Genomic DNA, 14,911 nt, shown 5'->3' on the forward strand with positions numbered 1-14,911 from the left:
CCATTCATTTGCTTACATTTCTTTTGCATTTCTTTTGGTACTATCATTTGGTTGACATAGTCTAGTCCATAGCTCAGGTACGAGGGGAACATCATAGATCTGGTCATTATGATCAGTCAAGGAGTTGCTCAACGGTACCATCTATAGGACATACCAAAGTTAGGATACGTCTCCCCTGTACAGAGGTTGGACAGTGCATGTGAGCTTATTGCCACTACTGTAGCCTAGCACAAATGGAAGGCTAGATGTATTGAGGCCATTAAGGGCAATTTGGTTTATAAGTCACAATGCATTTGCAAGATTTGGAGTGATATCATCCACGACCTCATGGCCACTTGGGCTAGAATCCAAGGATGTTTGAGGGTTGTGGAGAGAAAGTAGCCAATTTATGAGAGAGTGAGATTATGGCACATCTTCTTCACTCCCACTCGTATGGGACTTTGTTGGCAACACAAGGTTTCAGATTGGTTGAGATTTCCACATTGTTTGGTTTGAAACCTTCCTCTTGTATATTTTTTGATACTTCCACCTTGTTTGGTTTTGAAACCTTCCTCTTGTATATTTTTCTACAACCAAGTGAATATATATTACGCTTCAGTAGTCTGCATTCTCTTTAGCTGTGCCTTCGCGCGGCCATGTCAGCCAGCTACGTTCTCTCTTTTAATACCAAGGAGCTGATCACAATCGCGCCTACTTCCCACCCTCTTCCAACAGCATTCCGGCTCCGATCGGCATTGTCCTTGAGGGGGAGGATGAGCGAGCTCATACCTGTCTTGCGGCACTCAGCAGCACCAACACGGTCGCTAGTCACTGCTTCGGAAGCGCAGCCCAACCCTAGCACCACTTCACTAGGCGAATTCCTGGAGGTAGCCCACCAGCTCGCCGATGCGGCGGGAGAGATTCTACTTCAGTATTTCCGAAAACGGTTTGAGATCATAGACAAGGAAGATTTGAGTGAGTCCTGCTTGCCACTTCAAAGTTTACACTTGTGTTCAAAAAGTATGCTTTCAACATGACTTTGATAGTCATGCCATTGCATTTGAATTTCAAGTCACGATGTATGCCTTTCAAGCTTCCATGAATGAGCATGGCTTCTACGAACTGAAATCATGAGTCTAGCTGCAAAACATGAGAGAGTCTTTTGCAGGAAAAAATGCCAGTCAATGATGTATTCAGCATGCTTCTAGTTGAGGACAAATTGGATGGGACTAACCACCCATTGTGGGCATACATGATGAGGCACCTGTTGGTTGCCAGGGACCTATGGGCTAAGGTTACAGGTGAGGAGGCCCAACCTCCCTTGCCAGTTTTGTAGTAGCCAGTTGCAATTACATCTGGCACTACATGATCTTTTGTCACTCTGGCATGCACACCCCCTACTGCGGATCAACAATGGTGGGATGCCAGGGATGCACATGTACATGCGCTCATTGCCCTCTCAGTGAAGCGGAGAATCATTTCTCAAATCTGTTCTTGTGCCACTGCTAAGGTGGCTTGGGATGCACTTGCAACACTTTACCAAGTGTGCAATGAGGCACCAGTGGCCAATTTGAAGAAGAAGTTGGATATATTGTATATGGATGAGGGTGACTCTATGGATGAGTACTTGATGAAAGGTAAAAGACCTTTGAGGGTAGTTTGCCAACATTGATGAGATCTTTCAAGAAAGCTCTCTTGTCACTTCTATTCTCTATGCATTACCTAAACTATATGAGTACTTTGCCACGATATTCAGGTTGATGATGAAGGGCAATCCCAATGCATTTTTATTTGATGAGTTGGTGTCCTTACTCTTGCAAGAGGAGCAGTCCAAGGTGAATAGATTCGGCATGAGGATTGGGGATCAAGCTTTTGCTGCCTATGGCAAAGGCAAAGGCAAAGCATGCAATGTACATGATTGCAATGATGGAGATATTATTGTTGCCTTAGGTACTTTATGTCATGGTCTCTATTGGCTTGATGTGTGCGAGACAGCTGCACATAATACACTTGCAGTTGCTACCACATCTAGCATAACAGATGTTGAGCTATGGCATGCTTGGTTTGGTCATTTGAACTTTGGTAGTCTGTGTCGCCTTGAAAGACAGATATGGTTTTCGCTCTGTCTCCACTTGCACTACCCATTAAACATGGATGTGAGGGTTGTATATTGGGCGAAATGCATCGGACATCCTTTTCTCAAAGATGGTTCAATGAGGGCTGTCTGGAAATTACAGCTTGTACATAGTGATGTATGTGGTCTGATGATGAGGATGCAATCTATTGGAGGATACTCTCTATTTTGTTACATTCATATATATATATATATATCTTTTTAGATTCCGCTGGGTCTATGCTTTGAAGCAAAAGTCAGAGGTATTTATGCATTTCAGGCACTTTCAGCACATGGCTGAAAACATCTAAGGTTGCAAAGTGCGGACTTTACGTATAGATAGAGGGGACATCCATTTGATGTAAAAAGACCAACCCTTCTCTACAGCCATAGTAATGATAGTTCTCATGGTTGCCATTCTCGCAACCAAGTTAACTGTTTTCTTATAGTCAATACCATAAGGCTGTGCATAACACTTGGCAACCAATCTTGCATTATACTTGCTCACTGATCAATTTGAGTTATGCTTGATCTTATACACCCACTTACATCCGATTGCCTTCTTTTCCTTAGGCAAAGGCACTAACTCCCATGTTGCATTTGCATCCAATGCTAAAAGTGGGCTCTAGTTTACTCTACCACTTACTCCTCATGTTGGTACTCTAACCATACACCTTGGAGCAAAGGTGGGCTCAAGTTTACTCTACCACTTGCACTTTGTGTTGGTACTCTGACCACATACCTTGGAGCAAAGGTGGGCTCAAGTTTGTAACATCATATAAGAATCACTCACAGGTATAGTCTTGGTACTTCATAAACATTTCTACTACATGTAGTTTATAGGCATTTTGACCACCAATAGTTTTACAAGCATTTCCTCCATGAATCCAATACGTCCTAGTAAAGGAAGTGATAAATCCATATGATAATCATTTATACCGTAGATACCAAGCTTTTCGACCATTAAAAATGTTTACTCGAAACAAGTCAAGGTAAACAATTCATCCTCCTCCTTGCATACACATACAAGGGTAAGCACTTATCCAAAATGAAAAATTGCTAAATACAAAACAAAGTACATGTCCAAAGAATTTAATGCATACTTGTTTGAGAGGGGCATTCAATACCAATGTACCGTGCCATATACACCTCAACAGAATGGTGTCGGAAAGAAAGAATAGCTCTTTTATGGAGATGGCACGCTATATGATCAAAGGCTAGAATTTGACTCACAAGTTTTGGATGGAAGCTGTTATATGTGCAGCATATGTGCTTTAGAGGTGTTCAACAAGAGTCTCACAGATTGGCATGACAAAAAGCCATCAGGGGCTCATATGCGTATCTTTGGTTGCTTGGCTTATGCTCTTGTGCTTGAGTAGCACCGCATGAAGCTCGATGATAAGGCAGTGAAATGTATCTTTGTGGGCTATAGTTTGGAGAGTAAAGAGTACCGTCTCTACCATCTTGCTTCTCAGCGGATTATGGCTAGCCTATATGTTGTTTTGTGGAGAATTCATCTCAGTCCTTACTTGAATGTAGAAAACAGCCAATTGTTGGCTCATAGTCCCCTCTCCCGCCCACAAGCCTCCTCAGGCTGGAAGCACATAGGGGAAGCTGCATGTATACTAGAGAAGTACATCATCTTGGTCCTCCCGAGCCGAAAGCGCTCTGGAGCCCTAGATGTGTTACTGGGAGTATCTGAGTCATTGTCTTGTGTCGTGTCTTTGTCCTTCTTCTGAGATGAAGACTTGTCCTTGGTCTTGTCCTTCTTCTTGGACAAACAATCCTTGGACATATGTTTTCTTTTCCCACATGAGAAGCAACGACTCTGACCTTTCTTCTGAATTGAAGTGCTTGATTTGAACTGTTAAGAGACACCTTGATCTTTCCTTGAGAAACGAGGATGGACTCTTCTTCCAAGAGAGGGGAGCTAAGGTCATCAAAATCCAGTTGAGTGGTTGTGACCTGGCACCGCAAAGCTCGAGAAACCACATCATACTTGGGGGGAAGCTTGGTGAGGATAAGTGTAGACAGCTGAGCAGAGGACAAAGCAGCACCTATTGCTAGTAAGCTGGTCATGGATAACTTTGGCCTTCATAAGAAATGACTGCATAGAACTGCCAGCAGCAGCAGGAAATAACAAACCGTAGAGTTGCCCTTGCAAAGCACCTGCCCTCATCGACGAATCTCGAGCAAAGAGATCCTCTAATTTGGGCCATACTTGATGAGCACTGGTAAGAGTTTGCACGGCTAGTGAGACCTCCTTTGTAATGGTCCGCACAAGCACTGAACGCGCCTTTGAATCACGATCCTCCCTGTCTTGTAATTTTGCAAGGAATTTGTCCTCTTAAACCTGGGTCCACCTCCTCGAGTTCTGGTGATGCTTGGGCTTCTTCTCACTGTCTTGAACAATCTCCCATAAACCCTTATGGATGAACCAGATCTGCATATTTAGCTTCCAATGGGCATAGTTGGTTCAGTCCAACTTGTCATCCTTGTTCGTAAGGGGGGAGCCATATCCATAGCAACAAAGTACACAAATCTCAGCGCTCAAAGACTCCTCTCGAGCACTTTCCAATGAAGCGAGGCACGAGGACCAATCAGCTCCCTCTCAAATCTGAGAGAGAAAGAGGCTGGACGGCGGCAAAACACTCCACCAAAACTCACCGGAAACACCCAACCGGAGGGAGGGGAAGCTGGCGAAGAAGCAGAGATGTTGGGGCAGCTTGTTAGGTTGCACCACATGTGAAGAGATCACCTTCCACTGCAGTCCACGCTGTAAAAACAGAGAAAACAGCTCTTTCACTGTGATCAAATGCTGAAAACAGCACCAAGAAGTTTGCCGATGACGCTTAGCACGAAGCAGCAGCAGCAGGGCAGCCTGGGGAAGTGAAACACTGATGAAGAAGAGCACCATGAGCAGAAAAACGCATCTATGTTCGGAAAACACAGCCACTGTTTGGATCCTCTGAAAATGCAGCAGTGGAAGGAGAAGATATAGTCACCTTCAGGAGCCAGAAACGCAGCCAGCAGATGAAGAAAACACAGTTGCCTTGTAGGATGCAGCCGGGTACCTAAGCTCTGATACCATGTTGGAGTATGCACAGGTGGAAGCATAGACAACACAAGAGAGAGAAGGAGCAAAGGAGATAGAGAGCTTGTCGACAAGATCACCTTTTATAATATCATGAAGCTTTACAATGGCAATGCCCAACAAGAGGTGTTGCACTGTTCTTGGATTGGACTACATCAAGTGAATAATGGGAGACCCCTTTTATAGTGATGTGAGGGAGCTAGCTGGTTGCTCCACGACTTGCTAAAATAGGAGAAAAAGATAAAATACCCAACAAATAGGTATTCTCCAAAATATAGTGAGATGCACAAATTCTAACAACTTGGGGTGCTATTGCTTGGCTCACTTAGTCTAGTCCACAAATATTTTTTGAGGGATATGCAGAGCTTTGGGTGTCATGTGCACCACATATGTATATGGCTCATATTCAAGGCTAATCCCTAATTTGGTAGCAATCAAACATATAGTTTAGGGGCTCATGCCAAGGCCAGACAAGCACAGAAGATAGTCCCATGGACAAGGTGATAAAGTTGCACAATGCGGAAGCAAAACATAGGAGAGGGAGAGTGGCAAAGAGAGAGAGACATCAGACAATGAACATCATATTATGTAGCAATAGGCTTTACAATGGCAATATCAGCCAACAGATGGTGTAGAGCATATGTGTGTGTGAATGAATGAGTTGGCTTATCAGTGATGAAGAGAAGAGTCCTTTATATAGTGAGAAGAGAAGCTGGCCCCAACTGCATCAAAAACGCAGATCTTCTTGCAAGAGGGGGGAATCACTGTGTGGAAGCCGGTACCTAAGCGACTGATACCATGATAAAGTTGCACAATGCGGAAGCAAAACATAGGAGAGAGGGAGAGTGGCAAAGAGAGAGACATCAAACGATGAACATCATATTATGTAGCAATAGGCTTTACATTGGCAATACCAGCCACAGTAGATGGTGTAGAACATATGTGCCTCTGAATGAATGAGTTGGATTACCAGTGATGAAGGGAAGCACCCTTTACATAGTGAGAAGAGAAGTTAGTTGACTGCCCTCAAGGAGCTGGCCGACTAAAGCAAAAATACCCATGACTCGACAAATATGAGAAAATACATGTGTCTAGATAAAAGGTCCAGATCCCAAAACATTGAGATGTACAAATCCTAACACAAGGACCCTGTTGGCCAGCTTTGAAGTGTGTAAGGAGCAGGTTGGCAGCATATAGCACAGAAGACAGTCCCATGGATAAGGACCTTGTCGGCTAGCTCTGAAAGTGTGTAAGGAGCAGGTTGGCAGCATATAACATTTATTGAGGATTTTCTGTTGGTGATGGCTGACCAGTCGTCGGCCAGTTTCTTGGGCTTGTTTGGGCCTATAAAAGGGTAAGCCCATCATTCATTTGATTCATTGTACATCCTATGGAGTGGGGTCTAGACTAGGGTTTTGTTTACCTTTTGGGAAGGCCTAAGGCCACAGAATGTGTTCAATTTTCCCCATGATTGACCCATACATCGGTATTAGATCTGTTGGATTGAAAACTTTTATGTTAAAGCTTGCAAGAACTATGATCTAAAACAATAGTGTGTATGGAAGTAATTCTGTCTTTAGTCTCGGTTGCATGGGCTCCCTTCGACTTTGATTTGCCCTTTGATTGCAGGCAGTTTGTCCTCATGTGCCCTTGCTAACCACAAATGACGCAGTGGCCCTCCTTAATGTACCGAAGCATTTGCCCCTCTTTCTTTGATTTCTTCGAATTCGGGTCTCCCATAGGGTTTGATTGACTTTGGGTCTTTGTTGGAGTCTGTGAAGTCTTCCCATGCTTAAACTTTCGTTTATGCTAGGATCTTGCGTGATCTTGTCGAAGAGGGTTGTTAGGATCATGCTTGATTTGTCAAAGAGGGTTGTTAGGGTTTTTTCGTCTCATCATAAATCTTAGCATATCAGATGTCATGATCCAATTTTTTGGTTTGATTGTTCTTGATTTGGAGTTGATATCCATCAGGCAACCCATCCACAAAGAATCCCAGAATAGTGGTAGGATCCATGTGGGTTGCCTGAGCCCGCAACTCTCTAAATTTCTATGGATAGGTGTCAAAAGGCATATTCTTCATTCCCAAGCTTTCAAACTTGGGCACTATGTCCGATGTCGTGCTCATCCTCGGCCTATAGGAACTCTTCTTGGAAAACTCTCTCAAAATCTACCCATGTTGTGGGCTTCACGCTAACTCTTTCAACTTCCTTTTAGGAACTCCTGTACCTTGTGTATCTTTTTATCCTCAGAGAAAGGATGGAACTCAAAATGTGTACCCCACCCGTGGAGCTAGGAGTCAACTGTCTTCTGAGTCCTTTGCTTTTTCTCCCTTGTATAGGGTACTGGAGTAAAAAAGGTGCTGGTAACGTTGTCCTAGCTCCCCCTACTATGACCAAACCTGCCAATGTTACTTGCATAACACAATGGTGTTGGTAAGGTTCAAAATTTGCTGCTCAAGCAAGGCCATCCTTGTGTTGAAGTGCACTTTATTGACCAAGTCATTGACCGTCACATGTCATCATTGTGATGGTCATCGTCGAGATGAACATCGCACGATTGCTATGTGCTTCATCAGCCATGATAAATCCTAAGCTGATCTGCTGTTGCTCAAGGAAAATCTTGCGTGCCGAGTGTAGGGATGAAGTGAGCAAAATCTTGCTCTCCCATGCTCTTAAGTACAAATCCCACTCTTGGAAGCTGGCTGAGTTCTTTCAGCCCTCTTGACCAAGGAGAGGTGCACTTCTTGTGTGGAGAACCAATGAGTAAGGCCCTTATAACTTCTGTGTTTTTTGCTTTGCTTTTGGATTTCCCCGTTTTTTAAGCTTAAAAATAAAACATGAAATATTTTTAGTGAAAAAACATCAGCTTTTTCACTCCAAAAAACGTTTTATGTTTTTCTTAAAAAAACGGCGGCCTGTTTGCTGCACATACTGGCTGTTGCGTTCTTGCACATACAACCTTGCCATGGGTTTGTGCCATCTCTGGTGGGTAGAGGCAGCCTACAGCAAGCTAGAGTGGCTATTGCTAGGTGGTGTGTGCTCTTCTGCACGCACCACCTGCTCCTCTTGCCATGTTGCGCCATCTTTGGTGGCTAGAGCCAGCCTACGGAAAGCTAGAGTGGCTGTTGCTGGCTTGTGTCCCATCTTTGGCCTGATGTAGGCCGCTGGTTGCTGCTGACCTGTGTGCCACCTTCTGTCACGTGCATCCCGCACTTGGATGCCACGTAGACATATCTGTATAGAAGGTGCAGGACCTGGGATGGTAAACTGGTCCCATGTGAGCCCAGTCTGGGACAAGTCAGCCAGGGATCCATCCCAGTCGTCCGAGGTCAGGTGTGCATTGTCCTGCACAGGAGTCCAAGGTCAGGTGTGCACTGTCCTGCGCATGAAACAGTGCCAGTCCGCGCTGTAAGTCTCCCTGTGGAATGATGTCAGTGATTCTGGGTATCTGGTATGGTACCGGATGCCTGATCATTGTGTAGGTAGTTAGGGTTTGCTATTAGGAAAAGGGGCCAGCCCATAGGGCTACCCCGAGTCTCTGTGTGGGCATGGGGATAGTGTAAAACCACCCCCATGAGGGCCAGGAAGGCCTTGGCTGAACCCACTAGCCATGGAGGGGCTGTAGGACAGCCCTAGGGGCAGGCTAGGGGAAGCATACAGGCTATACAGCCTATTTAGGGCTGTAAGGGCAAGTATGGGGCAGCCCATACAGGCTGCTTAGTCCCCAAAACAGTCTAAAGACAGTGCCCGGCCCCTTTGTAATCATGTGCCTGATGCCCAGCCAGCCAATCAGAGATGCGCAAATTTTATGTGAATTATTTCAGCATTTAATGCTGAATATTCAGTTGTGGGCAGATTTAGAATCGGCCGCCTGGTTTAATGCTGGCTGATTGCTATTAGTTGGTAGTATAAATAGGTGAGCCCATAATCCATTGAGTTATCCCATAATTGACCAAGTGCTCAAGCAACCAAAGGGCCAGGACAACCAAGGGCTTGCTAATGCAAAGGGGTGAAGGACTGCAGGTCAAGGGCAGAGATTTCTCAGCCAAGAGAGGTCAAGTTTTCCTGTATTTTCTTTCAGATTTACATCATTCTAATAAAGCAAATACACCATTCGTGATGGGGGCCCTACAGAGGGTATTTGGGACCCAATACTGTGTCCTCTCTTCTCTCCCCCTCTCTCTCTATTTTCTGCACATCTTCATTCAGTTTTGTGCGTTAATTCTGTCGTGAAAAGTGTGCTGATTTTTGAGCATTGAAGTTACTGCTCTCCCCCGAAGCTTTCCGCATGTTACAGTGGTATCAGAGCCTACTTCAAGTGCAAAGATTCAGCAAAGAAACCATAATCTTTTCTCATTTGTGTGGTTGGTTTTCAGACGCCGGTGGACTACCCCTTTCGGAGTGACTCCTGTCCCTCGAAGGACGGTTGGTTTTCAGCCTCCGGAAGCCTCCGGACGTCTCCCACACACATAGTGAATGGTCAGATTGCACTCCGGAAAGGAAGCGCGTTTTCCTGCTATGGCGAGCTTCGACGACGAGAGAGACCAAGAACCTTGGGGGGCCAGAGTGCACCAGGCAGCCCAGCTAGGGCACCAGGCTTGAGTGTTACAGATATGTTCCAGCAGATGATGTGAGCAATCGCAGACCAGACAACCAAGTTGGAAGAGCAGAAGGCGCAGATTTTGGCTCTAGAAGAGCGTACTCGTTCTCCAACGTCGCGTTTTCCATCTCCTGCTCCCTCTCCTTCCGTATCCCAGATCCTCGACACAGGGACCCTCTCGTGGGGTCACGACCGCAACCGAGCTCTTTGCTTGAGTTGTAGATGCGTGCATTGGAGATCCGACAACGTGAGGACGAAGCCATGCGACTCGTGGAACATGAGTGTTACCTCAAAGCTTTGGACGCCAGATTGACACCAGCGGCGTCCTCGAATCATTTTCCCGAGAAAATGAATTTTAGTAAGTATAATGGTAAACTCGACTCCACAACTCTCTATTCATGGCTGCATCAGTTTGAAGCTTGCTTTGCCGCAGTTAGAAAGACAGATACTGACAGAGTGATCTTAGCCAGTTGGTACTTGGAAGGTGAGGCCATTCCTTGGTGGACTCAGTGGGCTCATGCCCACACCAGATTAGGTATGGTAGCTTATGTGTGGGACGAGTCTGTCCGCGACCTTAAGCAGCGGTTTCTATTGCCCCACTACCTTGAGCGACTCGAAGACGAGTTCAGGGGAGCACGTAAAAAACGCGCAACCAATCCTTCAGTTTGCCAATAGAATTTCGACTTTATGTTTGCAATTAGGCTTATTTGATTCGGACAAGAAAGGGCAATTTTTGTATGGCCTTGACACGCAAATCCAGTGGGAGGTGCGTATGTTTAGGCCAGACACCTTCAAAGACACACTCTCGCTTGCGCAGAGTGCAGAAGTGACGCATAATGGTGACAAGTCCAAGACTTCCCAGCCGACTACTCCCAAGTCTACCGCCTCAGGGAGAAAAGGCCAGAACTAGACGGGGTCTTCCCCAGGACAGAGCCCGGGAGCCTCTGGCTCCAAGAACTCGAACAATGCGTCTAAGCTTACTCTAGACCAGAAAGCGGAGGCAGGCAAGACAGGTGGCAAGTTGAGTGCTGAGGAGCTTTCTCAGTACAAGAAGGAGGGTAGATGTTTCTTGTCATACAAAAGGACGTACTTCTCAGGAGTGTCCTAAGAAGCCTCCAAAGCCCGCCGCCATTGCCTCCAGAGCTTTCGTGGTGAGCCGAGCTCCCACACAGATCCCAGTGGCTGCCCCTAGTTCTTTAAATCCCGGTGCTTCAGTTGGAGCAATTATTAGCCGAAAGCTCGAAGATAAGCAGAAGGGCGCCCATGACCAGGAGTATGAGCGCAACGAATTGCTCAAGTCCTTTGGCTACATAGGTGGCTAGAGAGTTGTTGTCTTCTTGTTTGACAGCGGCAGCACGGAGGATGTGGTCACGGAACAGGCCGCTAGGCGTGCCCATTTTGTCCTGACTTCGGTGGACAAACAGGTTGAGGGTTTTAGCACAGGCATGACAACGAGCGTCAAGTATGAAGCTCTAGGTGCTAAATTAGTTATTCAGGGCATAGAATTTGTGTGATTTTATGGTTGCCCCTCTTGTAGGAGCAGACATAATTTTGGGTATTCAGTGGTTTCACAAGTTTCTTCCCGATGTCAAGTGGGACAAGCACACGTTCCAGATCAATCAGAATGTGTCAAATGCCCCAGTGACCACTAAGTGTGAGCCAGGAATTCCGAACTTTCCGCTCATAAGCCACTTGCAGGCTAAGCGAGCAGTCAGGAAAGGCGCACATTGTGCGATGATATACAATCAGACAGCCCAGACGGTGTCCAGTGCTTCCGAGAAGTACTCGGCTCTCCGTGAAAAGTTTCAGAAGATTTTTCTTCGGGACAATCTCCCTCCCTAGCTCCCCTCGTCCAGACCGGAGGACCACAAGATTGACCTCCTCCTAGGCTCGGAACCCCCGAGCAAGTTTCCGGATCGCCTTTCGAAGGCAATGGAATCGGAGTTGGACCGCCAACTCCAAGAATTGTTGCAATCTGGCTTCATCCGCCCCAGCGTGTCGCCATTTGCAGCACCGATCTTATTTGTCAAGAAGAAAGATGGATCTTCTCGATTGTGTGTCGATTATCGTGCACTCAATAAGCTGACTATCAAGAGTAGATTTCCGATGCCTCGAATAGATTATATTCTCGAGAGGCTGAATGGAGCAAAGGTGTTCTCGAAACTTGATTTAAAGAGTGGGTACCACCAGGTGAGGATTGTGGAGGGGGATATCCCCAAGACAGCCTTCCATACGGAACGGGCCCACTGAATTTGTGGTCATGCCATTTGGCTTGACGAATGCCCCAGCTACATTTAACCGCATGATGATGCGTGTTTTCCGGGATTTGATTGGAAAGTGTGTGTTCATATTTTTGGATGATATATTGGTATTTTCAGCTACGGTTGAGCAGCATGACATTGATGTGGAGAAAGTCCTTAAGTTGCTGGAAAGCAACGAGCTCTACGTCAATGAAAGAAGTCGGGATTTTATCTGTTCCAGGTGCATTACTTGGGATACATAATTAGTGCCGAAGGCATTCGACTTGATCCAGCTAAAGTAGCCGAGATTGTCAATCGGGAAGTACCTCAGACAGCTTATGACATCAGATACTTTGTGGGTGTATGCCAGGCATACTCCACCCACATAGACAAGTTTTCTGACCTCTCGACAGACTCACCGATCTGCTAAAAGGAGTGGAGATAAGAAGGCAACGGATTCGAATGACTCCATGAGCGCTGGAGGCATTCAAGAACCTCAAGGTGGCTTTATCAAACGTGCCTTGTTCAGCACTTGCCTCGTGGGACGAGCCATTTCAGGTGATCACCGATGCGAGTAACATTGCAATTGGAGGTGTGTTACAACAGAATGGTCATCCAGTAGCTTAAATGTCTCGTAAGTTACTTACTGTCCGCAGAGAAAAATTACTCAGTCTACGATTGTGAACTCCTTGCAATTATACAAGCCTTGAAACATTCGAAACATTTTCTTTATGGCCGTGACTTTAGGGATTGGGTTTATCTTCGGATTATGAAGCAAAGGTTGAAGCAGGTGGGCAAGCGATGCCCAAAGTTGTCTTTTAGGAGCTTCAGACCTTTTCCCATCCAGAAAAAGATTAATGAGGTATCCATGCAGTTAAAGCTACCTTCGAGTTGGACTATGCACGATGTGTTTCACGTCAGTTGGTTAAAGCCATATGCAGGTCTGATCCCTTCAAAAGTTAAAGACGAGGCGGAACCAGATATTATTGATGAAGCAGAGGTTATGGTTCCAAAATAGATTCTTCTGCACCATTTCAAGCATGGCTCTGGCCGAAGGCAAAGACAATTCCTCACGAAGTTTCAGGACTGAGGGACCCACGAAGTGGTATGGCTTGACAAAGAGTTTTTCGAGGACTATCCGGCGTTATTGACGGATTATTTGGAGGCTATGCAACTTCCGTCAAGTTAAGCAGAAGGGGATGTCACGTGCATCTTGCACTTGGATGCCACGTAGACATATATGTACAGAAGGTGCAGGACCTGGGATGGTAAACTGGTCCCATGTGAACCCAGTCCGGGACAAGTCAGCCAGGGATCCATCCCAGTCGTCTGAGGTCAGGTGTGCATCATTGTGTAGGTAGTTAGGGTTTGCTATTAGGAAAAGGGGCGAGCCCATAGGGCTACCCCGAGTCTTTGTGTGGGCATGGGGATAGTCTAAAACCACCCCCATGAGGGCCAGGAAGGCCTTGGCTGAACCCACTAGCCATGGAGGGGCTGTAGGACAGCCCTAGGGGCAGGCTAGGGGAAGCATACAGGCTATACAGCCTATTTAGGGCTGTAAGGGCAAGTATGGGGCAGCCCATACAGGCTGCTTAGTCCCCAAAACAGTCTAAAGACAATGCCCGGCCCCTTTGTAATCATGCGCCTGATGCCCAGCTAGCCAATCAGAGATGCGCAAATTTTATGTGAATTATTTCAGATCGGCCGCCTGGTTTAATGCTGGCCGATTGCTATTAGTTGGTAGTATAAATAGGTGAGCCCATAATCCATTGAGTTATCTCATAATTGACCAAGTGCTCAAGCAACCAAAGGGCCAGGACAACCAAGGGCTTGCTAATGCAAAGGGGTGAAGGACTGTAGGTCAAGGGCAGAGATTTCTCAGCCAAGAAAGGTCAAGTTTTCTTGTATTTTCTTTCAGATTTACATCATTCTAATAAAGCAAATACACCATTCGTGATGGGGGCCCTACAGAGGGTATTTGGGACCCAATACTATGTCCTTTCCTCTCTCTCTCCCTCTCTCTCTCTATTTTCTGCACATCTTCATTCAGTTTTGTACGTTAATTCTGTTGTGAAAAGTGTGCTGATTTCTGAGCATTGAAGTTACCGATCTCCCCTGAAGCTTCCGCATGTTACACCTTCTGCCTCCTGCCATGGGTTGGCGCCATCTTTGGTGGCTAGAGGCAGCCTATAGCAAGCTAGAGTGGCTGTTGCTGGCCTGTGCCCGACCTTTGGCCTGCTGTAGGCCGCTGGTTGCTGCTGGCTTGTGTGCCACTTTTGGCGTGCTGTAGGGGGCTGGCTGCTGCTGGCCTGTGTGCTGGCTGCTGCTAGCTTGGCTAGGCCATGTCCATAGTCACCCTCCCGAGGCATTCTCCTAGGTACTCGACCAAGCCCAAAATACACATAAAAAACAACGCTTCTTTCTATCTCTCCCTCACAATATCACACATACTTTAACGCCAACAAAGCCTTGTAAATACAAACTTCAACAACAGAGCAATTAGTTTTAGGGAAAGAGAAATGATGAGAGGTATACCTGGAATCCCAACATCTATGCCTAGACACGCATACCTTCGTCAGCCTTTGCGTTAGGGTTGCTTTGATACCAACTGTAGAGTCCTCCCCAAGATCTGCCCTAATCACAACCTGAAACACGTTCAGTACCAATTCAAATCATGAGGTGGCAGGCTAGCTCACCTCTCAACCACGACCGGCATCCACTGATCTCCCCTGAGTCAAGGCTAGGGCTCCAACACCACCCCACAGGCCCATGGACTCAACTTGCAAACTAGTGTGAGTAAGCGCTGCCCTAATTTCATTTAAGAGTAAATGCTTGAAAAGGGGAAGTATGTTATGTACCTGGACCCCAATCTACAGATTAGGG

At 46.2% G+C, this 14,911-nt stretch overlaps 1 protein-coding gene across 2 annotated transcripts in view; it reads left to right on the forward strand.

Moving 5' to 3' along the window:
- The first annotated feature begins 539 nt into the window (after positions 1-539).
- IMPL2 (inositol monophosphatase family protein) overlaps positions 540-14,911 on the forward strand; it is a 160,963-nt gene continuing 146,591 nt past the window's right edge. Inside the window, exon 1 of one of the 2 annotated variants that reach the window (XR_015264906.1) lies at positions 540-954. Coding sequence is in view for 1 of the 2 variants with exons in the window: in XM_086791542.1 (XP_086647668.1) it covers positions 636-954 (319 nt within the window). In the remaining variant the exon portion in view is untranslated. The remainder of the gene's footprint in view (positions 955-14,911) is intronic. The other variant, XM_086791542.1, reaches the window with a different exon arrangement.

This window comes from Cibotium barometz, chromosome 56 (assembly GCF_041138505.1).
Source record: "Cibotium barometz isolate CiBa-2024 chromosome 56, ASM4113850v1, whole genome shotgun sequence".
Lineage (NCBI taxonomy): Eukaryota > Viridiplantae > Streptophyta > Polypodiopsida > Cyatheales > Cibotiaceae > Cibotium > Cibotium barometz.